The sequence below is a fragment of the Oryctolagus cuniculus genome, chromosome 5 (assembly GCF_051225735.1).
Source record: "Oryctolagus cuniculus isolate XC-2025 breed Fujian yellow rabbit chromosome 5, ASM5122573v1, whole genome shotgun sequence".
Classification (NCBI taxonomy): domain Eukaryota; kingdom Metazoa; phylum Chordata; class Mammalia; order Lagomorpha; family Leporidae; genus Oryctolagus; species Oryctolagus cuniculus.
In genome coordinates this window covers 30,480,338-30,505,081 of record NC_142871.1, presented here as the reverse complement: position 1 = coordinate 30,505,081, position 24,744 = coordinate 30,480,338, and the positions used below count along the sequence as shown (strand labels likewise).

The 24,744-nt window shown below is 48.1% G+C and overlaps 1 protein-coding gene across 5 annotated transcripts in view; it reads left to right on the top strand.

Annotated features, from left to right (window-relative positions):
- Positions 1-24,744, top strand: part of ARFGEF3 (ARFGEF family member 3) — a 179,249-nt gene that overhangs the window by 111,793 nt on the left and 42,712 nt on the right. For all 5 annotated transcript variants that reach the window (XM_051854295.3, XM_089332622.1, XM_089332623.1 and 2 more), the window contains 10 exons: positions 7,191-7,357; positions 8,296-8,461; positions 10,864-10,971; positions 11,307-11,522; positions 11,676-11,786; positions 13,536-13,686; positions 15,427-15,747; positions 18,443-18,576; positions 20,859-21,004; positions 23,463-23,642. In XM_051854295.3, coding sequence (XP_051710255.3) covers positions 7,191-7,357; positions 8,296-8,461; positions 10,864-10,971; positions 11,307-11,522; positions 11,676-11,786; positions 13,536-13,686; positions 15,427-15,747; positions 18,443-18,576; positions 20,859-21,004; positions 23,463-23,642 — 1,700 coding nt within the window. The remainder of the gene's footprint in view (positions 1-7,190; positions 7,358-8,295; positions 8,462-10,863; positions 10,972-11,306; positions 11,523-11,675; positions 11,787-13,535; positions 13,687-15,426; positions 15,748-18,442; positions 18,577-20,858; positions 21,005-23,462; positions 23,643-24,744) is intronic.

Genomic DNA, 24,744 nt, shown 5'->3' with positions numbered 1-24,744 from the left:
GACTGCACTTAGCATTGTCATTGGTTAATGACCCAGATCTCCTTCCCGCAGTCAGCTCCAGAGCCAGGGCCATGCCTCATTCATCTGTTGTCCAACAAAGAAGACATCACACACAAACACACACAAAATATTCTCGTCAGGTTTCCTGGACGTTGGTGGAAGCTGAATGATGATATGTTGTTAAGGCGTATCTTAAAAGGATTTATAAGAAACTGACGGGGGCAGCATTGTGGTTAAGTCCCTGCATGCGACACTGGCATCCCATATCAGAGCACCATTTAGAGTTCTGACTGTTCATCTTCTATTACAGCTCCCTGCCACCCATGTGGGAGACCTGGATGGAGTTCCAGGCTCCTGGCCTCGCCTAGCCCAGCCCTGGCCTGACCATTTGGAGAGTGAACCAGTAAATAGAAGATCTCTCTGTGTTTTTCCCTCTCACTTTCTGTCACTCTGCCTTTCTAGTAAATAATCAGGAGGGAGGAGAGGAAGAAAAAAAGAAAGGAGGGGAGGAAGGAAATGTCCTTTGTGAAAAGAACATGAAAAAGAGATTTCAATCTCAGAATAAGTATGGAGGAACATTCATTAGTATCAGAATGATCCAAAGTTACAACAAGCACCCGAGGAGATAACAAAATTCTAATAACTCTGCAACCTGTTAAAAGGCTGTAAAGAGACTCTATTTAAATAGTCTCCTTTCCTAACTATTATTTCCTAATTTCTTGATTCTTTTTTAAAAATTCTTTTTAAAAAATACCAGTGTTTGTCAACCATAATTTATTCAATATTTTCCCTTTTGGAATTATATGCTAAAATAAACTTTGAAGCTCTTTATTTATGTGAAGGAATAACCACACATAAACAAAATACACATTTCATTGTGAGACTAGGAAAATGTATAATCTTGAAAAACTGTATTTCTCCCGTTAGTCTTGGATACTGCCAGCACTCGATTTGGCATGGCCTCATTGAATGTTCCTGGATGTATGGTTTGGCTGTTGTCTGTCTCCTTCTCTTCTCACTCCTTCCTGAACTAGCATATATAGAGAAAATGCAGTGTGCCGTAAACCACGATACACATGGCTTATTTGTAATAAGCATTTGCTGAGCACACATCATTGATGGTCTTCAGTCCCTGGGGATGTGAAATCGTTGGTGGCTGAGGGAGTTGTGGGGAAAGCCTCTGAGTCGGAAGAAACATCTCTGTTCTTTGAGAGGCTTGGTGGACCCTCTGAGTCCCTGCCTCTTCCCAGCTACAAACGCTCAGCAAGAGAGGAGCTTGCCTGCCCAGACAAGCGCCACATCCCTTGTGCCAAGAGAGCCCAGCCAGCGTCGGTGGTATCCAGAGTGGCTGTAGACCACGGTGCTGCAGAGCTGCCGCTGTTTGCAACACGATGGCCTTGAGTCATCCAGAACTGACAAATAATAGTGTCTTCCTCTCAAAAATCATCCACACAAGAAAATGCTGAAGTTTCAGCATTTAACACATAAAACTTGGGCCAGTGTTGTGGTAGAGCGGGCTAAGCAGCCGCCTACAACGCCAGCCTCCCCTATTAGAGCACTGGTTCAGGTCCTGGCTGCTCTGCTTCCCATCTAGTGCCTGCTCATGTGCCTGGGAAAGGAAGGGAGGCTGTAGTTCATAGCAACCTAGTAAATAGTATATGGACAAACAGAAGGAGGGAGCTCCAAGCCTCCAGTCATTAAAGGACGTCAGAGAAAGGGAAATGGTGACTCTGTTTCGACCGGTACACATTGGAAAGGTGTATTGATATGGACTTGTCATGCTATAGCAAATATGTACAGTAATCGTTAATAAAAGTGTTTTAAAAGCTATTTGGAAAATATTTAGGCCATCCCTAACAAACTATGTACTTATTCTGCTTTCAGAAATTTATTCCACAAATACAGTTGCAGAAGTGCTAAAAGTTGCTTCATCTTTTCAGCTGTTTTCATTATTGAAACAACATACAAGCATTAATGAAATAAGTCTCAATACAACCATGTGGCGGTACAGCCAGTCGTTAAAAAAGAATGAGGCCTGTCTGTAAATGTCAGTAGCAAGATGTGTAAGATACGAGGGGCCTTCAGAACATTTGCAGAAAATGGAGCTAAAGAATGAGTTTACTTCGATTTTAAAAATTGGAATCCTGCGCCTACAAGTATATTGTTGAGCAACATGAGGTCACAGTGCAGATTGTATTTCCATACATACAAGAAAGGGAGTCTTGCTGGAGGGATATCATTGGGTTTGGGAGAAGCAAGAAGGTCTTACTTATTTCTTTACAGTCTTCAATACTGTTAAATGTTTTAAATGAGTATTTAGTGTTTTTTAAAAGAAATATCAAGTTATCTTAGATCTGGAAGAGACTTTTAGAGATTGTTTGTGCAATCTTCTATGCAGTCTTTCATTGGAAAGCAGGTAACCCGTTTTCCTGTTCCAGACATTACAGCTTGTCTTAATTATGATGAGGGAGAAAGAATTTTAGTTACTGAAAACTGGGAAACAGAAATAACTTGACTATAGGGCTAGTGTCACAGTGCAGTGAGCACTGGTCTGAGTTCTAGCTGCACTGTTCCTGATCCAGCTTCCTGCTAACATGTCTGAGAAGGCAGAGGAGGATGGCCCAGGTACCCTGCTCCCAGTGTGGGAGACCTGGATGGTGCCAGCCTTTGAAGCCATTTGAGAAGCTAAGGAGCAGATGGAAGATCAATCTCTCTCTCTCCCCCTCTCCCCCCTCTCCACACCTCCCCTTTGCCCCCTCTCTCCCTCTCCTCTCCTCTCCTCTCCTCTCCTCTCCCTTCCTCTCTCCTCTCCCCTCTCCCCTCTCCTCTCTCCTCTCTCCTCTCCTCTCCTCTCTCTCTCTCCCCCTCTCCCCCCTCTCCCCCCTCTCCCCCTCTCCACACCTCCCCTTTGCCCCCTCTCTCCCTCTCCTCTCCCCTCCTCTCTCCTCTCCCCTCCTCTCTCCTCTCCCCTCTCCCCTCTCTCCTCTCCTCTCTCCTCCTCTCCCTTCCCCTCCCCGCTCCCCTCTCCCCTCTCCCCTTTCCCCTCTCTCCTCTCCTCTCCTCTCCTCTCCCCTCTCCTCCCCTCCCCTCTCCCCTCTCCTCCCCTCTCCCCTCTCCTCCCCTCTCCTCTCTCCTCCTCTCCCCTCCTCTCCTCTCTCCTCCTCTCCCCTCCTCTCCCCTCTCCCCTCTCCCCTCCTCTCCTCTCTCCTCCTCTCCCCTCCTTTCTCCTCTCTCCTCTCCCCTCTCCCCTCCCCTCTCCTCCCCTCTCCTCTCCTCTCCTCTCTCCCCTCCCCTCTCCTCTCCTCTCTCCCCTCCCCTCTCCTCTCTCCTCCTCTCCCCTCCTCTCCTCTCCTCTCCCCTCCTCTCCCCTCTCCCCTCTCCCCTCCCCGCTCCGCTCCTCTCCTCTCCTATCCATCCCTCCCTCCCTCCCTCTCTCTCTCTCTCACTATGCCTTTCAAATAAATAAATACATCTTTAAGAAATAACTAGAATATGGAAAAGGTTATGGTTCCTATGTTTGTTATTCCAGATTGGTTAACACTTCAGTGGTTGTTTATTTCATTATGGGTTATTGTTGCTTATCTCTTATTGTGCCTTAAGATCTTGGAGGCATTTTCCTTTCTGGTAAACAAAGCTTGGGCAAGATCAAAAGAAATCATACATTGAAATTTGTGGCAGGCAGCAGAAAGCATCTAATAAATTATAGCTGTCATGTTATTTCCATTATAAAATAGTCTGGTGTAATAAGAAAACATCGGTTTGACTGATGTGGATAGACTATACTACATTTTATTTTATTCTGAAATTTGCCAGCATTTTGTGATATAAGAAATGAATCTGGCATATGGATTTAGGCCAGGGCCAACAGCTTGCTCCTAACACGTCTGGAAAAGTGTTTCAGAATTCAGTGTATCCACGGGCAGTGCCTGCAGGGGCTGAGATGCGTCTCTGCTAATGGGTCTCCGTGTCAGCAGACACATTAACTGCCTTTTCGCTTGCAGATTCTGAGCATATGCTCAGGTTTCCAAATGTGTTCCAGGGTAAATAGTCATTGGTTTCAAAATTGTTCAAGAAATGATTACTGACACCTGAGATCAAAGCCACCAACAGGTTGTTTTGCCCTTCATCATAGACTCAAATTAAACCTGACCTTGCTTTCTATTTTGCTATGGAAAGGGTCTGATCTCCTGCCCCACATGTCCTCCAGAGAACTGAAACCCCCCCCACCAGCACTATAAGAGTGCCAGGGATCCCACAAACCAGGGCTGAGATACTGCTCAGGTCTGAGCCAAGGGTCTAATTTTCAAATCCCAAAGACCTTAGCCCATGACCCCTAACTGCTCTCAGTGGAAACCTGTCAGGTAGCTGCAAAGTTCTTAAAGAACCCCATTAAAGCAAGAGGCAGCATTGCCTACCCTGTGATTATCTAAGGTGGTTTTATTGCCATAATATATAGTTAACTCCCACCATAAAATCAGATACTCCATTTGAAAATGAGGATCTAAGAAAACATTCCAGTTACAAATCTGTATTTCTCACATACATGGCTGTTAATTCTGGAAGACTGCTACATTTCAGAGAAGAGGCAAAGATCATTTTAGCCATGAACTGAAGAGAGGATGTGTGTGTGTGTATGTATTGTATACATGTGTTTAGGATGACTGTCTCACCCCATCCCTAAATGCAGCCTCCAAGAGTTTGCAGGAACAAAAGGAACACTACACTAGGAAAAGCTGATTGGGGTGATTTTTTTTACCCTGTGAAAGCTTAGAAGAAGGTTTTGGCGTTCCTGACAGTATGAACCCATTTTTATTTATTTATTTGAAAGATAGAGAGTCAGACAGACGAAGAGCGCTCCCATCAGCCAGTTCACTTCTCAAATGCCCTCAGTGGTCAGGATGGATCAGGACCTAAGCCGAGAGCCAGGAACTCAATTCAGGTCTCCCTCATGGGTGGCAAGAACCCAATCACTTGAGCCATCACTGCTGCCTGCCAGGGTGTGCATTATCGGGAGCTAGAGCCAGGGATCAAACCTGTACACAGCGGCACACTGCGCCCTGCTCCTCAACCTCAAGCTCTCCCATGGAGACTACTACAGGAAACGGCCGGCTCTGGCACCGGGCGTGATGGTGAGTGCGTGGCGTCAGGCACTCCAAGGGCAAGCGGTGGGGGACACAGGTACCTTTACTGCTAGGCTAAACACTCACCCCATCTTTGAGTTTCAGGTACAATTGTTTGCTTGGTTTTTGTTGCTTTCTCAGTTAACATGCATAAAGTACAAGAGACCCCTCAAAAGTGAACTTTGTATTACATATAAAATAAGTAAATTTTTAGAAAACATTGTGGAAAGTGAATAAGTATGACTTACGGTTTTTTAACCTCTTTGTTTTTTTTTAAACTTTCACTGAGATATAATTCAGTTAACTGTAATTTGCTTATTTAAAATACACAATTCAGTGGTTTTTGACGTGTGTGTTTTAATTGTGATTGTATATGTAACAAAATTTTATATTTTAACCATTTTGAGTGTACGATTCAGTGACGATAATTATATTCACAGTGTTGTACAAACATCCCCACTATTTCCTCATCCTAAACAGATACAACTCTTCCCCAGTTCTTGGTAAACACCAATCTACTTTCAGTCTCTGTTAATTTTTTCATTCTAGGTATGTCTTATCAATTAATCCTATATATGTGTCATTCTGTGACTGCCTTATTTCTCTTGGCATAATATTTTTAAGCTTCATGTTGTAGCACGTATAAGAACTCCTGTTCCTTTTTATGACTATCCCACTTTATGTAGGAAAGGTCTTCCAAACATTCATGGAAAATACACATTATTAAAAAAAACTATGCATATATTTCAAATAAAATTTGCACCAAAATAAGCTTATCTTTTAATTCTTTTTTCCATACAGTTTTGGAAGTACCCTCCCATATACCGTATTTTGTGTAGCCATTGGTCTGTTGAGGGACACTGGTTATTCCCGCATTTTGCCTATTGTGTATATTGGTGCATATATATATTGTGCATCTGATGTACACGTTTCTGTCCAAGTCCCTGCTTTCAGGTCTTTGGCCATAGAAGTAGGAGTACCACTGCTAAATCAAATACGGAACCTTCAAAAAGTTATGGAAGTTTGGAATTAAAAGATAAGTTTATTTTGTTGTGAAAATTTTTTGGAACTTTTCAGTATACAGATTCTTCAAGAAGTTCATGGAAAATGTGCATATGCAAAAACTGCGTGGGTTTCAAAACTTTTGAACCAAAACAAACTTATCTTTTAATTCAACTTTCCATGAGCTTTTTGAAGTCCTCTAGTATGTTAATTCTACATTTTGCTTTTGGAGGAACATCATTACTTTTTGGAAAGTCTGTACTTACAAGTAATTACTCTAAACACCTTACATGTGTATTGTATCTGTTTCTCATAGCAGGCTTGTTCATTCATTTTTTATCTATCAATTCACAAGTATTTTCAAGGCTGCTACTATATGCTAGGCACTATTGTAGGGACCAGGGACTCTGTAATGAACAAAACTAACACTGTCTTATACAGATTATGTGATATTGATAGCAGACATTAAATCATACTAATAGAATTCTGCATAGAATCAGTGCTTTTGAGGTAATGACATAAATGCAGGGGGAGGAAGCAGAGTATTGTCGGGGGTGGGAGACGCTGCTGAAATGGAAAATCTCTGAGAAACTGCACTTGAATGGGCACCTGAAAGAACAGCAAGAGCAAGTTTTCCAGATACCCTGGGGAAGGCCATTTCAGGGAGTGGCAAGAGCATATGCAAAGGCCCTGGGGCAGGCCCACGCTTGGTGTGGGCAAGACATAGCAGGCAGGTTAGGGTGCCTGCAAGGTGTAAGAAGGAAGGGAAATTAGGAGCCACCGGAGAGCTTAGCATGAGATGGAGTGTGTCCGTTATTCTCCCTTTTTGTAGGAAAAGAAGGGGAGACTTACAGGGTCTAAATGAATGTACCGAGACACAGGTGCTAAGTGATGGATGAAGATTCAGGCCAAGGCAGAGCCACTCCAGAGTGCATGCCCTTGGCCAGCAGCCCCACTAGTGCAGCACTCCGGACATCCTGGGCAGGTGCAGTCTCTCGGGCCCTCCGCCACGGGCCCTGCCTGGCGCAGTGTGTGCAGCCCCAGCACCGCCTCCATTCTCCCCCTCAGGCATGATGCACTCCCCCGGCTTCGACGGGAACAGCAGCCTCAGCTTCCAGATGCTGATGAACGCGGACAGCCTGTACACGGCGGCGCACTGCGCCCTGCTCCTCAACCTCAAGCTCTCCCATGGAGACTACTACAGGAAACGGCCGGCTCTGGCACCGGGCGTGATGGTGAGTGCGTGGCGTCAGGCACTCCAAGGGCAAGCAGTGCTTCTTGGCTGAGCACTTAGGAAGCAGGTGTCCTGTTCCACACTGCTCTACCGCGTGTGCCCGTGCAGCTGTGGCAGGTGGGGAGAGACAGCAGCATTGAGAAGCAGGCGTGCGATTTGCATGGACCTGTGAGTTGTGGCCCCTTGGTTTCATCCAGTGTCACTATTAACCACACGTGTGCATAGACCACACGCAAAAGTGCATTGACAGCAGGCAAAGGGTGATGTGAAGATGTGCAGAGAATCTCCTGTAGAGAAAGACGAGCTGTGACAAACACTGCATTCCACAACGTGTGCAGACTGGCTCATGAGCCAGACCTGGTGGTGGGCCACCAGGGGCGGCGCCTGCCTTCGTGTAAGGTCTGGGGTGAGAATGATGTTGCTTAGCCCCGGCTGGCTCCCATGATTCCACAGTGCCCCCTTGTCTCAGTCCCTGAGCCTAAATCCACGGGGCCTGCAGGAAGGCGCTCAGCAGTGATTTGCTTAATGAGCTGTGCCTTCCCGAGGGCAAGTGATGACTTCATGAACATGAGTCACGTATTCGGACGTGCGAGGGCTCCTCTAGGGAGCAATTTTCATCTCTGCAGCTGCTGGGCCAATGGGAAGAAGCTTTGCTAAAAAATTAGCCTTGCGGTCTCTGACCCCCCTTCCCCGGGGAGTGAAAACAGAGAATGTGGCATCCCTAATCCTCCCACAGGGTGCCTGTTGAAAGATGTGAGAAATGCAGGCAGCTTCGTGAAGTTTGGGCCTCGCTCTATGCCACCTGTTCCCCTGCTCCGCCCCAGCACAGTGAACCAGTCAGTGCGGCTGGGGTGCAGGGCAAGTCCGACGTGTGCTTTAGGTCTGTGTGTCTGCAGGGCGTCACCCTGGGTCCCTTTTTGTTGTGCTCTGTCTCTGTAGAAAGAGTTCCTGAAGCAGGTGCAGACGAGCGGGGTGCTGATGGTCTTCTCCCAGGCCTGGATCGAGGAACTCTACCATCAGGTGCTCGACCGAAACATGCTGGGAGAAGCTGGCTACTGGGGCAGCCCGGAGGACAACAGCCTGCCCCTCATCACCATGCTGACCGGTCAGTGGCCGCTGCCAGGGCTCCGTGGCACGCCGGGGGTGGGAGGGGCACCCTTCAAAAAGCCTCTTACGTTGAAGCAAGCGTGTTCCAAGCAGACTTTGAAACAGCAGCCACAGGGCTTCCCTGGCAGCGGGTGACAGTTCCAGGGAATTGACACAGAGGCACTTCACGTGGAGTTTCTGTCCTTTCTGCGTGTGGGAGTCTGCCAGGCTTGCTGTACCCTGTTAGACAGGAACGAGCGTAGCACCTCTGTCTGGGGTGAAGCTGCAGGCCTCTCCTCTGGAGATCTAGGGCTTTCTGGGCACAGAGCCCAGAGTTTTTCCTGGAAGCCCTCACGTGCTAATAGACACCCTCGATCATGCTGTGCTCGGGGGAATTTCCCAGTAAGATGAAGCGATCGATTTTCAGCTTGGCCTCATTCCCATTTTCTGTCCACATCACGGGATCCCCCTTCCCTTCCTGGCTGTGCCGGAATGAAAAGCAATGCCAAGGGTGTGCCTGCCCAGCACCTTTCCCCTTGGAGTCCCGAGCTTCCATGTCCTGTTTAACTCTCAGAGATGCTACAGGCGCGCATACGGAGCAGTGTTGTGGAGTTATTTTGTTTCTGACAAAAGCAGCTTTTCTTGGCCTTTTATGGCTCAGCTACAATGTCAGTGAAAGAGCAGAGAGGTTCTGTCATCTGCCTAAGAGAGATTGCTCAGGCCTCTCCTGGGCTCGCTCTGACTTCCAGGGCTGATTTCTGACCTGAGTGATTCCCCTCTGGGCTCCAGCCGACAGGATACATGGGGCATGGCCCTGCCCAGACACCTGTGTAGTGCCCTCCTGCCTCACACGCTGTGCACCAGGCAGGAAAGGCCAGCTGGAAGGTGTAATCTCTGGCTCGAAAGGTTGGCTAAGAGGCCAGCATTGTGGTGCAGTGGATTAAGCCACTACCTGGAATGCCAGCATCCCATGTTGGAGCACCCGTGTGAGTCCACTTCCGATCTAGCTCTCTGCTGGCTTGCCTGAGGATGCACCAGAAGATGGCCTGAGTGCTTTGGTCCCTGCCACCCACATGGGAGACCAGGATGGAGTTCCTGGTTCCTGGCTTCGGCCTGATCCAATCCCAACTGTTGTAGGCATGCAAAGAAGTCCCAGCTTATTGGGACAAGAATGAAATCCTAAACTCAAGAGATAAATGTGTACCACCCTCCTTTTCCGCCTCTCCTGGTGTTGCATTCAACTGTATTAGTTATACCCAAGTACCTATATTTCAGCTCCATACTGAGGAATTTAGGGCACAGGGAACAGAGTACCTGCACCACAGTTATAACATCTCTGGTCATATTTTCTTGCCAGAATGATAAAAAGTGGTTGGTGAGTTAATTCTGTACAGGAGAGTTTATTTTACCAAAAATTTTAACAGGGCAATTTAAGATCCCATGTTGAGCTGTGATGTGGTGTCATGGTGTGCATAGAAGTCAGAAAACATGAACACTAAATCAGATTTCCCTTTGCCAACCTCAAAGGCCTTGGGGAATTTACCTGCTATAAATACTTATTTCCTGGCACAGGTGTTTAGAAGCAGGGATGGGATTCCCACATCCAACTCGGAGTACCTGGCTTCAAATCCCAGCTCCACTCCTGACTCCAGCTTCCTGCTAGTGCACATGCTGAGAGGCAGCAGGGGCTGGCTCCAATAGCTGAGTCCTTGCCACCTGCAGGGGAGGCTTGCATTTGGTTGCTGCCTCCCAGCTTCTTCCTGTCCCAACCTCAACTGTTGTAGACATTTAGGAAATAAACCAGCAGGTGGGGGCTTGCTTTCTCTCTTTCCCTGCCTCTCAAATAAATGAATATTAAAATACACACACACAAACATCTCCAACCCTGACTGCCTATTTTGAGTTGCTGGGAAAATCAAACAAAAAGATCTTACATGAAAATAGTTTGCAAATTGTAACATATTCTATCAATAAATTAGTGTTTCACTTTCCCAACAGAATATCTGGTTATCTGACCAAAGAGGCTTATTCTCTTAATGCTTAGAGAAAGCACTGAAACAAAAATCCATGTTAGGGTAACCTATCCATATAAAATCTGGGAATAATATCATGTCTTTGAATAAAAAGAATGTTCAATGATCAAAATATTCTAAGGGAATAGATTTTCCAACAACAGTGCTAGCAGAGTTTACTTTTTCAAATAAAAAACATACAACAGCATAATATAAGAATGCTTTAACATTGCAAGAAAACTGGACTTATTGAATAAAACAATTTATAATGTTCTGACCAATGTTGATATATACTTGGTATGTAACAGATACAGTGGATATTTGTTGGGGGAAAAATGAATATCGTAATGGCATTTGTTTGTGACGGGAGTGTTTCTTTAGGGGAAACTTGACTCTTTTTCCTTGACAGATATTGATGGCTTAGAAAGCAGTGCCATTGGTGGCCAGCTGATGGCCTCAGCTTCTACAGAGTCCCCGTTCACCCAGGGCAGGAGAATTGATGACTCCACAGTGGCAGGTAAGGTCTTGGATCTTCAGCTCATGAATGTCCATAGGTTGCATGTGTTACCTGCAGTGAAGTTCCTATGTGTTGCCATAAATGAATGAAGATTTTTGTCTCAGAGGAAGGGGTATCCAATGGACATTACTGGGCCTCATCCAGTGGATGATACAGCCTTTGCTATTGATAAGCACACGGTAAAACACAACCCAATGTAACCCATTAGATAAACTTTTCATCACGGAACTGCATGCAACCCATGATTGGTAGTTTGGTGGCCAGAGAATCCCATGCCCTTCGTTGCCAGGTTATTTTTGTCTCTAGAAGGTGACCCACATCCATTCATGTTCCAGGTGTGGCATTTGCTCGCTATATTCTGGTTGGCTGCTGGAAGAACTTGATTGATACTTTATCAACCCCACTGACTGGCCGAATGGCGGGGAGCTCCAAGGGACTGGCCTTCATCCTGGGGGCTGAAGGCATCAAAGAACAGAACCAAAAGGAACGGGACGCCATCTGCATGAGCCTTGATGGGCTGCGGAAAGCCGCACGGCTAAGCTGTGCTCTAGGTACTGGCCAAGTCATGCTCCCCAACCTGTGCTGTAAAGGGAGTCACTGGGAATGGCCCCAGTGGGGAAGAAGTCTCTTTAAAGGGGTTTTGCTAGGCAAATAGTTAGAGGCTGTCCTTTCGGTTAAGGGGTAATGGTTTATTTCCCCTACAGGGGTTGCTGCTAACTGTGCTTCAGCCCTTGCCCAAATGGCGGCTGCCTCCTGTGTCCAGGAAGAGAAAGAAGAAAGAGAAGTCCAAGAACCCAGTGACACTATAGCACAAGGTAACAGCAGAAGGAAACTAATCTACCTGGTTCCCGGGGTCAGGTGTGCACACTCCTGTCCACACCCACACGTGTGCTGGCACTCATCCCTCTTTTGTGTCTGATGCACAGTAATCCATGTATAACACTGGTCTTGAGGTCCCATTGAACCACAGGTGTTGGTCTGTTTTGCTTGGGGGCCCTGCAGAGTGCTTTCAGTAGGTCCCTTTGGAGATGAGATTTTCCAACGACAGTGGACCCTGGCCAAGAGGAAAGTACAGATGGCTGCTAGCAGGAGTCCTGTGGGCCCAAGTGGCTAAGCTGATGATACCTCTCTCCATCATCTGGCCATTGGCTCTCATGCTTCAAGGAGGTACACAGTTGAAGGCTATTCTGACTATAGTGGGTGAAGGCAGATGGGCCAGTTTTCTGAGAGAAAAATTGAATAGATGGAGTAAATCCATAGCAGGGAGCTCAGGAAGTCTTTGCTTTTTTTTTATTTTTTATTTTTTTGGCGGGGGGACTAAGGGAAGGGTTGATGTTCCACCTGATAAATCAGTCAATGAAATGGATGAGTATCCAGATAGAAAGGAGAAAATGACCTTGATAATGAAAGACTGTGCACACACAGAAGGAAAATGCAAGCACAGTCCAAATTGTGCTATCTATCAGATCTTTAAAATGGCAGACATTGAAACAGTTGCCCATTTTTAGCTGTGAAAAACAGTTTGGGCCAATGTCTTTCCAACTTAAATATTTAGAGACCTATGTGAAAGCAAAGTAATTTTGACAGATCCCCCATGGGGACTGAAAAATAGGTATGACAATTCACTTAAGTATTGTACAACTGTGCACTATATCAAAACCCTAACATTCAACATTCTTAAGAAAACTACAAAACCCAAACAAAACTATTCAAATTACATACAAATAAAAAATAACATCAAGGTCAGATTTACAGAGACAAATGATGTTTTGCTAAAAATCACTTTTCCCTTTCACAGCAGGAATATGTTGAGATTGCTGTCACATTAGCTTGAGAAAAGGCTCCTGAGTTCTTGGCCACCACTCAGTTACCCCCTAGATCTGGTTGCTTGAAACATTTATTCAAGGAGAGCACTGTGTTATTTGGCCATGCCTTGGCATTGTACATAATTGATGCTCTAAGTCAATGTCTGCATCCTTTCTTAATAGTTGTCTTTTTTTTAAAAAAAAAGGATTATTTGGAGCTCACAAATACAAATGTAAATATAGGGAGTAATGATACAGTAATCTTTGGTTATAAAACAGTCATCTTGGTGCTCAGAATACATGTACGTAATTTTAGAGCTGATCATCATAATGAAAGCATAATATTAAAATAATCTCAGAACTTGAAAGAAAACTTCTGTGTTACCATTGTGAGTACACAGGGGAGGGTGGAGAGTCTGGGCACAGATGGCTTTAGTTAGAATCCGTACACAAAGCCCATCAACACTGCCAAGCCTGACTCACAGCCCATGGGCACCTGGAGGGAACTACACCTACCAGCCTGGGGTCTACCTGACTTCTGGAGCCACAAAGCGGGGGTCACCAATGTTTGTACAGCCTGCTGGCTGGGTAGTTTGCATGGGGAGCCGTAGGGACATGCCAGAGAGGAGCTTGCTACCAGTGAAGTCTGTTTTCCTCTTGCCCTTGCATGACAACACATTCTTCATTTTCACCCTTTCTCTCTCCCTTTCTGTCTCCCTCACTCAGACTGTTATTTTAATAAATGTCTTTCTGGCACAGTGAAACTAAAAGTGGAGCAGAAACTGGAGCAGATTGGGAAGCTGCAAGGGGTGTGGCTGCACACAGCCCACGTCTTGTGCATGGATGCCATCCTCAGCGTAGGCCTGGAGATGGGAAGCCACAACCCGGACTGCTGGCCACACGTGTTCAGGTGCATGATGGGATCCCCACCCCTTGATGTCATCAACCCTGCCTTGGGAAGCCAGGGTGGGTAGGCTCAAGGGTCTGCCAGTGTTATAATAGGTTATGATAATCCACAGAGTTTGAATAAACTCCAATTGGGAGAGGAAAAGAGAAGAGGGAATGGGGGCAACACAGAATGTATGTTTTGGAGAACAAAGTGACAGAACAGGATTAAAGGATATTTTAATTTATCTGTTGACATTGTCTGTGGAAGATACATGTGTCCTACCAAGGAAGAAAAACCAGCTTCTTAAATAGTGGATGGTAAGAGACCATGTAAGTTAAGTGTTACTTTGTGAATCTAAAAACTGGCCATGTATCAGCAATTAATATTGCTGTATGTTTATCAGTGTCCTCTTTATTCAAAGAGGATTTTAGGTAGTTTGTGTGGATATATAAAGTGCAAGATAGCTACTTTTAATTTGTCTAGGCAAAGAAAAACAAACAGAATCATACAACTGTGTTCCAGACTGGCCAGGAATTTCACTGCAAGCCAGTGGCATCAAAGGGAAAAGAAACTCCCCATTAGCAGTAATGCATTCACAGTTCATGTAAGACAGAAACAAAACAGTAGAGCCCAAGCCTTGGCATTAGGACAGATCTGGAACAATCTGGAACAATTGGAAGGAAGGCACTGTGCTCACAGAGGCAGGTGTCCGGCTGTGCCTTGTCCTTGATGACACACACCCCAGGCCTCCCACCATGCATAGTGTAGGCAGAGCAGCCATGGGGCAGGGGCAGCAGCAGCAGCAGGGTGAGGACCCAGGGCACAGCCAGATCTGGGTTCAGTTTGACCCCTTCAAAATGAACACAGCCGTGAATGGCCCATTTCAAAGAGGGGAGCGTGCAGAATGTTCCTGATTGAGAGCCCAGGCATGAGAGGAACACAGGAAAGGACCAGGATGAATCAACCAGGAGCAAACTGTGATTGAATATGGAGTTTGCTGCTCCTTAGGAGAGAAAAAAGCGAAAGGCTCGGGTGGTCCCCAAGTTCAATGTATGGCATTGAAAAGTGCCCTAAGGATAGCGCATCAGAGTCAAGGTGCTGTTGACTGGGAGCTAGACTTACTCTGGAATCGGGGGCCTCTTCCGAACCATCTTAATCCCAAGTCCTATTGGGAACAAACACTGAACAGTGGCAGTTGCACCACGTGTTGTGACTTCTCTCTGTGTTTGTCATGATTAGGGGACTGCCCTGATCCCATACCCAAACCCCACCCCAACGTGAGTTACTGGGAGTGATCAGGACCAGGCAGGACTTGGCTGGGCAGAGCCCCTTAGTGGCCAGAGGGTCTGTCCCTCCCGAGGGTATCTGAAAGTAAGGGAACCCTCTCCAGTGCCGAATCTGAGCACTGCATACAGAGGATGAGGATTCCTTGTGGGGAAAAAAGGCTCCACCAGCCAGAGCCCCGCTAAGCCGGTAGGCTCCACTGAGTGCCACCAGTGAGAGGGCTTTGCTGCCTGCCCTTGCTCACGTGGAGTGTGAGAATCCGAGGAGCCCTGTACCCACTTTGAGGCTGTGTGGTTCAACTCAAAAGAAAAAAAAATAGATGTATAGAACAGAAAGAGATCAGGGAGGGAGGGAGCTGGGGGTGGGGAATCAGGGAAGGCTGCGGAGCTGGCTGGATTTCCTCTGTGCGTGCATGTGTGTTGATGTCACTGCTGGCTAAGCGGCACTCACTGGCCACTTGTCTGTGGCTCTTTGCAGGGTGTGTGAGTACGTGGGCACATTGGAGCACACCCACTTCAGCGACGCCACCTTGCAGCCCCCTGTGACCATCAGCCAGCCCCAGAAGGTGTCCGGGAGCTCTGGGCTCCCTGGGGACCCTGAGTGTGAGGGCTCGCCGCAGGAGCAGAGCCTGGAGCCAGGGTCCTCCCTGAGCACGGCCCCCATCGTCCAGCCCCTCTCCATTCAAGAACTGGTCCGGGAAGGCAGCCGGGGCCGGGCCTCGGACTTCCGCGGCGGCAGCCTCATGACCGGGAGCAGCGCTGCCAAGGTGGTGCTCAGCCTCTCCACCCAGGCCGACAGGTGCGTGGCACGGCCGTCTGTCCGCTCTCAGCATCATCAGGGATGGCTCTGTGCATTAGCCACTCACTGCAACTCTTCTGATCTGTGTCAAGCATAGGTGTCTCCACCGCCAAGCCCCCTATCTGGAAATGAAGCCTTTTCTAATGGCTAAGATGTAGGGTCCAACTCTGCACTTACTCTCTCTCCTTGTGCAGCCTCGCCCCCTGGTGTCTTCACTGGTGAAATCGGGTCATTTCTGAACATAGTTCCACGGGGTTCTCATGAGGTTAACTTCAGTATTAAACTTAAGGCCAAGAACAAAGCTTGGCAAACAGTAAAACCCCACTGTTTTAATGATGCACGCTGCTTACAACATCCTATACCCAAGAGTACGCGATGTTGTTTATGGATGTTCAATGACCGTGAGAAGGTAACGAGGGGAAAACATTGTCTCAACTGTTGGGTGACACTTCTTGATGCTGAAAGTGCTTTTGGTCGCTAGTTATACATCGAAGTGCCCCATTTAACTCTTTCAGCATCATGCCCCACACCAGCCAGCCTGGGTACAGTGAGGAGGATGGGGGCCAGTGCTGTGGAGTAGTAGGTTAAGCCTATGCCTACGGTGCTGGCATCCCATATGAGTGCCAGGAAAGCAGTGGAAGATGACCCAAGTGCTTGGGCCCCTGCACCTACATGGGCGAACCAGAAGAAGCTCCTGGCTTCAGATCAGCTCAGCTCCACTATTGCAGCCATTTGGGGAGTGAACCAGCTGATGGAAGACTTGTCTCTCCGTCTCTCCCTCTCTCTCTCTGTAACTCTGCCTCTCAAATAAATAAGCCAGGAGACTGACTTACCCCATTCTGCATTGTGGCCACACGAAACTGATGCTCGTCATTCTGCTCCCTGGTGTCTTCTTCCTAGTCCTACTCTGGCATCTCCAGCTCCTCCTTGACCTTGTCTGCTGGAAGTGTCTGTGCCCCGTGGCATGGGAAACAAAAGGAACCTGCAAGGTGCATTAGGTTCTGGAACATTCTTTGCCCCTGTAGATGTTTGAGCTCCTCTGATGTCCAGGGCTCTTGGTGTGTGAAGCCAGAGCCACAAAGGTGGTTTCCAGGATTGGCCCTTACTGTTTTTGTCTCCTCAACACAAAGCTCATCAGTCGTAGGCAACCAGAAGCCTCTTAGTTTATGGTATTTTAAAAATATAACATGAAATTGAAGCTAATTCTGAGGATTCTATTGCTACTCAGTGTCTGGGTGTGATGCTTGGCCACCTTTCACTTTTCTTTAAGATTGATTGATTTACAGCCCTAAAGGCACTCGGATCTGGCTGAAAAGCCCATGAGAGTATTTCAGGCATGGAAAGCCAAGACACTCTGGCAAAAAGATCTCTGTGAGTGAGATCCCAGTGGAAAGAACAGGTCTTCAAAGAGGGAGGTGCCTTTCTCTGAAGGGAGGAGAGAACCTCCACTTTGACTATGACCTTATCTAAACAAGATAAGAGTCGGAGAACTCAAGGGGCTTCCATAGCCTTGGAAACTCATGACTGGTGCATAGGGAGATTACTGATGCCATAAACAGGAGTGTCAATTTGTAAAGTCAACAACAGGAGTCACTGTGCACTTACTCCTCATGTAGGATCTCTGTCCTTAATGTGCTGTACACTGAGGCTTAATGCTATAACGAGTACTCAAACAGTATATTTCACTTTGTGTCTCTATGGGGGTGCAAACGATTGAAATCTTTACTTAATGTACACTAAACTGATCTTCTGTTAAAAAAAAAAAAAAAGAAAGAAACTATCAATTCCCAACTTGACTCCCACTGGGATTAAACATGACAATAGGTCTGATCTGATTTCATCATCATTTAAAAAAAAATCATCTATTATTTTTCACTTTATGTTTCTGTGTGGGAACAAACTGTTGAAATCCTTACTTAAGGTATACTAAGCTGATCTTCTGTATACTAAGATAATCGAAAATGAATCTTGATGTGAATGGAAGTGGGGAGGGAGTGGGAAAGGGGAGGGTGGTGGGTGGGAGGGACGGTATGGGGGGGAAAGCCATTGTAACCCATGAGACGTACTTTGGAAATTTATATTCATTAAATAAAAGATAAAAAAAAAAAAGATTGATTGATTTAAAAGGTAGAGTTACAGAGAAAAAGGAAGAGAGAGAGAGGTTGAGATCTTCCATCTACTGGTTCACTCCCCAGAGGGTCACAACAGCTAGGGCTGAACCAGACCAAAGTCGGGAGCCAGGGGGGTCTCCCTCTGGTTGGCAGGGGCCCAAACACTTGTGCCATCTTCTGCTGCTTTTCCCAGGTCACCAGCAGGGAGTTGGGTCAGAAGTGGAGCAGCCAGGACGTGAACCAGTGCCCATATGAGATGTTGGCATTGCTGGCAGCGGCTTTACCCATCACACCACAGCGCCAGCCCCCAACTTTCACCTTCTCACCTGTGCCAACCATGGCTGGCTTAGACCACGAAGACACAGAGACTTTTTTAGAATATGTTTTGCGCCTTTCAGATGGAGCTCTCATGGTCGGAACAGGCTCTTACACTGTGATAACTGATATAATAATACCATACATTTGTCTTCAGTATTTATGCAACAGTATCATTAATCACATCAACCAAATTACCATAATCATTCCACCACAAGGGTCCTGCTGAACTGCTTCCAAATAACAGATCTCCTTCTGTTTGCTCCCAGGCTCTTTGAAGACGCCACAGAGAAGTTGAACCTCATGGCGTTGGGGGGGTTTCTTTACCAGCTGAAGAAAGCATCACAATCCCAGCTTTTCCATTCCGTCACAGACACAGTCGACTACTCTCTGGCAATGCCAGGTAATTCTTTCCCTGAGGAAAGCACACCAGGAGACAAGCAGAAACAGCCTGAGTCTCTGATCCCAACAGAGGATTGGAATCCACGGTCCCACTGCCTGCGGTCACACTGGCGAAGCTCAAGTGCAGGCTCATCTTCTAGTTTTCAGGCATGAAGTGGGGCAGGGTATGAGTCTTCGTAAATGGAAGCCTTGCTGCTCCCACCGCTGCGGGTGGCACCCCTGGAGCTGAGGTTTATGCTTGTGATGGGGAAATCACACGGCTACTTCCCTGGAAGGTGGGGCATCTTCTCTGTATCGCAAACCACTCTTGTGTAGCCAACTTCCTGAAGTAACTACCAATTCCAGAAGGGATGCTGAGAGAGAGAGAATGGAAGCAGAAATAGGAACAGAAGCCTCATCCCACTCTGAGAAAAACCACAACCAGGGCTTATCCCGTCCATGACGGGCCAGTATCCCTGTCTCCCTAAGGGTGAGGCCAGGGGAAAGGAGAGGCTCTCTAGAGGCCAGCCTTGTGGAAGAGGGAGAATTGCACTGCAGCCCACGGCTCCCAGTTGGGTGGCAGGGGTCTCAGGGCAGAACTGTGCAGCAGCAGCAGAGGTGGCAGAAACCGTGCCTCACACAGGGTGAGTTCTGGCAGGGGCAGGGAGCCCTGTGTGGGGAACTACACCCACCGTGAGGTGCCTTCCACCCTTAGGAATCTAAATTGTTAAGTGCAATCGATGAGGGAACTTCACAAAGTTCCTGGAAAATGGAATTAAAGGTACATTTATTTTGATGTAAAAAAAAAATTGGAATCTATGCATCCAAAAGGTCTTCAGAAAGTTCATCAAAGATACGCATTATGAAAAAACTATGCAAGAGTGTCAAAAACTTTTTGCACCAAAAACTTGTCTGCCAGTTTCATTTTCCGTGAACTTCATGAATCACCATTGTATCTGGTCTTCTGCTCCTTGCAGCAGATCCTGATTTGAGAAGATGTCCTCCACTAGGTTGTAATAGACTTGGAAACCTTAGTTAAAGAAAGCCACCTCTTGGAGTCATCCGACTTCTAGAGTATCCCTGAGCCCAGGGGTGAGCTGCAAAGTTGCAATGGAGAAGACACCAGGCTCTGAGCTCTAGCAAAAAGAATGAGCAGACTTGGGGAAAGGCAGCAAACTTGGGAGGAGAGAGGATGAGTTTTGTAATCAGCCAAATATGACTTCCCAGCTGCATTGCCCAAAGCAAGTCACCTCCCCTTTCAGTCATTCAGCATTCAACTCTGTAACATGGCAAGTTTTCTTTTTCTTTTTTGCTTTGTGAGGTTGCTTTCAAAATGAAAGTGATGAGAGATGTAAAGAACCTACACAGTATCTGGGATAAACGTTCAGTAATTACCTGTGACTCTCGTTGTGCTTATCCTGAAGCTTAGTTGAAATGCAGAGCTGACTGGGAAGGAGCCTTGTAGTTGGGAGGGCCAGGTATGGAGCAGCACTGGGCTGGAAGCCTCGGGAAGCAGTGGGACATGAGCAAGAAGGAAGTGGAGAGGCCAAGAGACAGGGAGGGGCAAAGCAGAAGCGAGAGATCAGAGCGGGCAAGGATTACACTGGAGAGGACAGCAGGTTAAGGAGCACCGTACTGAGTAGCAGAGGAGGGCCTGGCCTGCTTAGCAAGGGCTTTCAGGTGCCATGAAGGATTGGTAGAGTAGATGGCAGCTGAGAAGGACGACGGTGACAACAGTAATAATGGTAGCTAACAGCGTTCATTAGTTAGTACGTGCCGGGCCCTGCTCTGAGCACTTGATGTAAGTTAACATGTCTAACCCTTAAAGCACCTTTAAGTGGTAGGTATGATTATCCCCAGCCCTACAGATGAGATAACTGGGGGTCAAAGGGAGCAGTCTTTGACCCAGTGTAATCAAACTGCTGAATGGTGGAGCCAGGAGTAGAGCCCGTGCTGACTCCCGAACCCTCCTGCTTAACCACTGTGCCATTGCTCCGGGTCATTGAGTGTTGTTCTCACCTGTCGTGTCCCAGGGCCTAGATCAAGGAGTAAACACGAGAGGGGGAGAGAGGCCCTGGCCTTCTGTGCTGAGCCCCCTCCCTTCCCTTTCCCACTCCCCCTCCCCCTATTCCTCTCTTCCCTTTTAGCAATCCCCAGCCCTCTCCTCCCTCAGTTGGCACACATCAAATAATCCAAGTAGTCCCAGTACAGCACCTATATTTTCAGCCTCTCTCTAAACTTGAGGATGTCAGACTATTCCTCAGCTTTGGCTTTCTGGCTTAGTATGGTCTTGCCTGCCTGTAGGAGAAGTGAAATCCACTCACGACCGAAAAAGTGCCCTGCACCTGTTCCGCCTCGGGGATGCTATGCTGAGGATCGTGCGCAGCAAGGCGCGGCCCCTGCTCCACGTGATGCGCTGCTGGAGCCTCGTGGCACCCCACCTGGTGGAGGTGAGTGCCTGGAGGGTGGGACAAACCTGCCAGCCCCCAGAACTCCTGCCGCACAGCCAGCACAGGGCTCCCGGGTGGTGTGTTGGGTAGAGAGCGCCAGGGCCGTAGAGCAGTGGGAATCTTTGCGTCACCTGCTCACTAACATCACTTGTCTGTGGTTCTACTGCAGGGCCTCTAAAGAATCACCACAAAGGCCAGGGCTACCCTGACCTCGCTCTGCCCTCTTTCTTTACAAGTGAGCGTCCCAGCTGCCTTGCACAACCAGCTTTTCATTCTTTATGCTGTGGCATCTGCCTGTGCCTGCAGCCAAAAGATAAGCAGATGGCTCTGAAAAATCTTCATTTTTGTAAATAAATACAGTTGCGTCTTTGGTTCCTGCCAATCTCTTAATTTCTAATCACTAAATGGTCACTGACTATACAGTGTCCTTTCAGGAGGGGAGCCCTACATCCTAGTTTTCCCAGTAAAATTAATACTAGGCTCCTTTCACTCTCCGGTGGAAAGCAGTTCATGTGATAAAATGTACTGGGGCCGGCGCTGTGGCATAGTGGGTACAGCTGCCACCTTCAGTGCCGACATCCCATATGGGTGCCTGTTCGAGTCCCGGCTGCTCCATTTCCAATCCAGCTCCCTGCTATGGCCTGGGAAGTCAGCATAAGATGGCCCAAGACCTTTGGCCTCTGCACCCATGTGGGAGACCTGGAAGAAGCTCCTGGCTCCTGGCTTCAGATCAGCCCAGCTCTAGCTGTGGTGGCTATTTGTGGAGTAAACCAATGGATGGAAGACCTCTCTCTCTGCCTCTGCCTCTCTGTAACTCTCTACCTTTCAAATACATAAGTAAGTAAGTAAGTAAATATTTGAAAGGCAGAGCTACAGATAGAGGGGAGGGGGAAGGGAGGGAGGAAGGGAAGGAGAGGGAGAGGGAGAGGGAGAGAGATCTTCCATCTGTGGCTCAAATGGCAGCAATAGCCTCGGCTAGGCCAGACCAAAGCCAGGAGCTTCATCCAGGTGTCCTACATGGGTGCAAGGGCCCAAACACTTGGGCCATCTTCTGCAACTTTCCCAGGCCCGTCAGCAGGGAGCTGGATTGGAAGTGGAGCAGCCAGGACTCTAATCATTGCTCTGATTTGGAATGCTGGTGTTGCAAGCGGCAGCTTAGCCCACCATGCCACAATGCCAGTCCCCATGGGACACATTTTATGGCAAGTCTACATCTCAGCATCTCAGTACTGGGTGACTGATGACTCCCAGGTTGCTGGTATTACCCTGTTTTGCAGCAAAAACTATTCTAAATTGTCCTTTAGTTCTGTCTGGTAAAGATATATCATAAATTATTTTTTTAGAACCTACTTCAGTAACCTAAGAATTTTCTAGAAAGGAAAATGGGTAGCAAATTGCAACCTCGACATGGGACAGAGTCCTGTGGTTTCCTATTGCACTATAACAAACTACTTCAAACACCCAGTGGCTTCAGACAACAACCATTGATTTAGCTCATGATTCTTTGGGTCACAAATTCTTCTGTTAAGTTCCAGTCTGAGCCAGGTTGGGCTGGGCTCAGCTGGCCTTATTTACCTATCAGTGGTCAGCTGGTTCATGATTACCTTAACTCATCAGCCTGGACAAACCGGTCTCTCAGGGGTGGGAACATCTGGCTTGGGGGCCACGTAAGGCCCAGAAAATCATTTGGTCTGGACCTTCCAAGGCAACCGCAGGTAGGACTTCAAATTCAGTAAATCTCTAGCAGGCTCATTTTCAAGTTGCTCATTTCGTGTGGCCCCTGAATGATACGAATATCTCCAAATGACCTCTGGCAGAATCAAGGGTTCCCCACCCCTGCATAGTCTCATGTGGTCTGGTCTCCAGCACACCAGCCCCTACGTATTCATGTGGTTTTCCTAGGACTCCAAGGAGCAGCAAAAGAGTAGACCCCAAATCATAATTTAATTCTCTCCTCATATAATGCCCACTGTTGTGCCACTGGCCCAAAAGCCCCACATGCAAGCCCAGGGTCAGCGTGGGACAGAAGCATTGGAGGCAGAGACCAGCTAGAGCTCTGGTCGAAGCTGAGCCACCTCACTGAGGCTCCAACAATAGCCTCTGTGATCCTCATGTGTGTGGGACAAGGCTATGGATAAGACCATGAGCAGTTCCCCCTCCAGGTCCTGGGGTCTTTATGGTGAGCATATTCTAGACCATCTAAGAAAACTGTCATGTTTTGTTTCCTGAAGAAAGAAATGACTAGGAACTCTATTAAAGAGAAATTCTAGCTGGGCCTGACCAGTTGGTTGAATTTCTTCCGATGCAGTTCGTTGCATAGTTCCTCTTAGCCCTTAGACATTCGGTGACGTCAGCAGAGTTGCCGCTCCTGCCTCTGGGTGCCCAGGAGGGCAGGGGAAGCCCCGTTCTCCCAAGCCTGGTGCCCTCACGCTGTTCCACTGTGCCCTGGCGTTTGCAGGCTGCCTGCCACAAGGAAAGGCGCGTGTCGCAGAAGGCCGTCTCCTTCATCCACGACATCCTGACGGAGGTGCTCACGGGCTGGAGCGAGCCGCCTCACTTTCACTTCAATGAAGCCCTCTTCCGGCCTCTGGAGCGCATCATGCAGCTGGAGCTGTGTGACGAGGATGTCCAGGACCAGGTGAGGGGCCCGGGCTCACAGCAGTGTCCACACCACAGCCGGCTTTTGCCCAGGGCAGCAGCAGGCACTTTTCTCTGAGCTTTTCGTAGTTGATCTTCCCTATAATCTTAAGTCAGTGACACAGGGAGGTTCAGCAGCCCAGGGAAGAATGCATAAGTAGTGCTTGAACTTCAGCCCGTGCGGTACTTCCCTCTCTGAGGATACTGCCCCTCCCTCCTTCCCTCCCCCCTCCCCCTCCCTCCCTCCCTTCCTCCCTCCCTCCCTTCCTCCCTCCCTCCCCTCCCTCTCTTCCCTCCCTTTGTCCCCTTCCTCCCTCACCCCTCCCCCTTCCTCCCTCCTCCTCCCCCTCCCTTCCTTCCTCCCTCCCCTCCCCATCCCTCCCTCTCTTCCCTCCCTCCCTCTCTTCCCTTCCTTCCTCCCTTCCTCCCTCCTTCCTTCCCTCCCCCCTCCCTCCCACCCTCCTTCCCTCCCTCCCCCCTCCCTCTCCCTCCCTTCCCTCCTTTCCTCCCTTCCTTTCCTTCCTTCCTTCCCTTTCTTTCATCTACCTTTATTTTATTTTATAAGCAGAGAGACAGAGCAATCTCCTGTCCACTGGTTCCCTCCCACAGATGCCCATAGAAGCCAGGCCTGGGCCATGCCTGGACCAGAAGTTGGAAACTCAGTCTGGGTCTTCTGTGTGGGAGGCAGGGACCCAGCCACTTGAACCATCACCTGTTACCTCCCAGGGTGTACGTTACAGGAATCTAGGACCAGACGCAGAGCTGGGACTCAAACCCAGGTGTGCTGATCTGGTGTGTGTGTGTGTCCCAAGGGGCTATCATAACAACTGCACAAAACAGCCAGTGCTATGGCCTGGCTGGTTAAGCCGCTGCTTGCAATGCCAGCTTCCACATGGGCGCCAATTCAAATCTCAGCTGCTCTGCTTCTGATCCAGCTCCCTGCTAATGTCCTGGGGAAAGCAGTGGAAGATGACCCAAGTGCTTGGAAACCTGGCCACTCCTGAGGGAGACCTAGAAGAAGCTCCTGGCTCCTGTCTTTGGCCTGGCCCAGACACAGCCATTGTGGCCACCTGGGGAGTGAACCAGCAGATGGAAGACCTCTC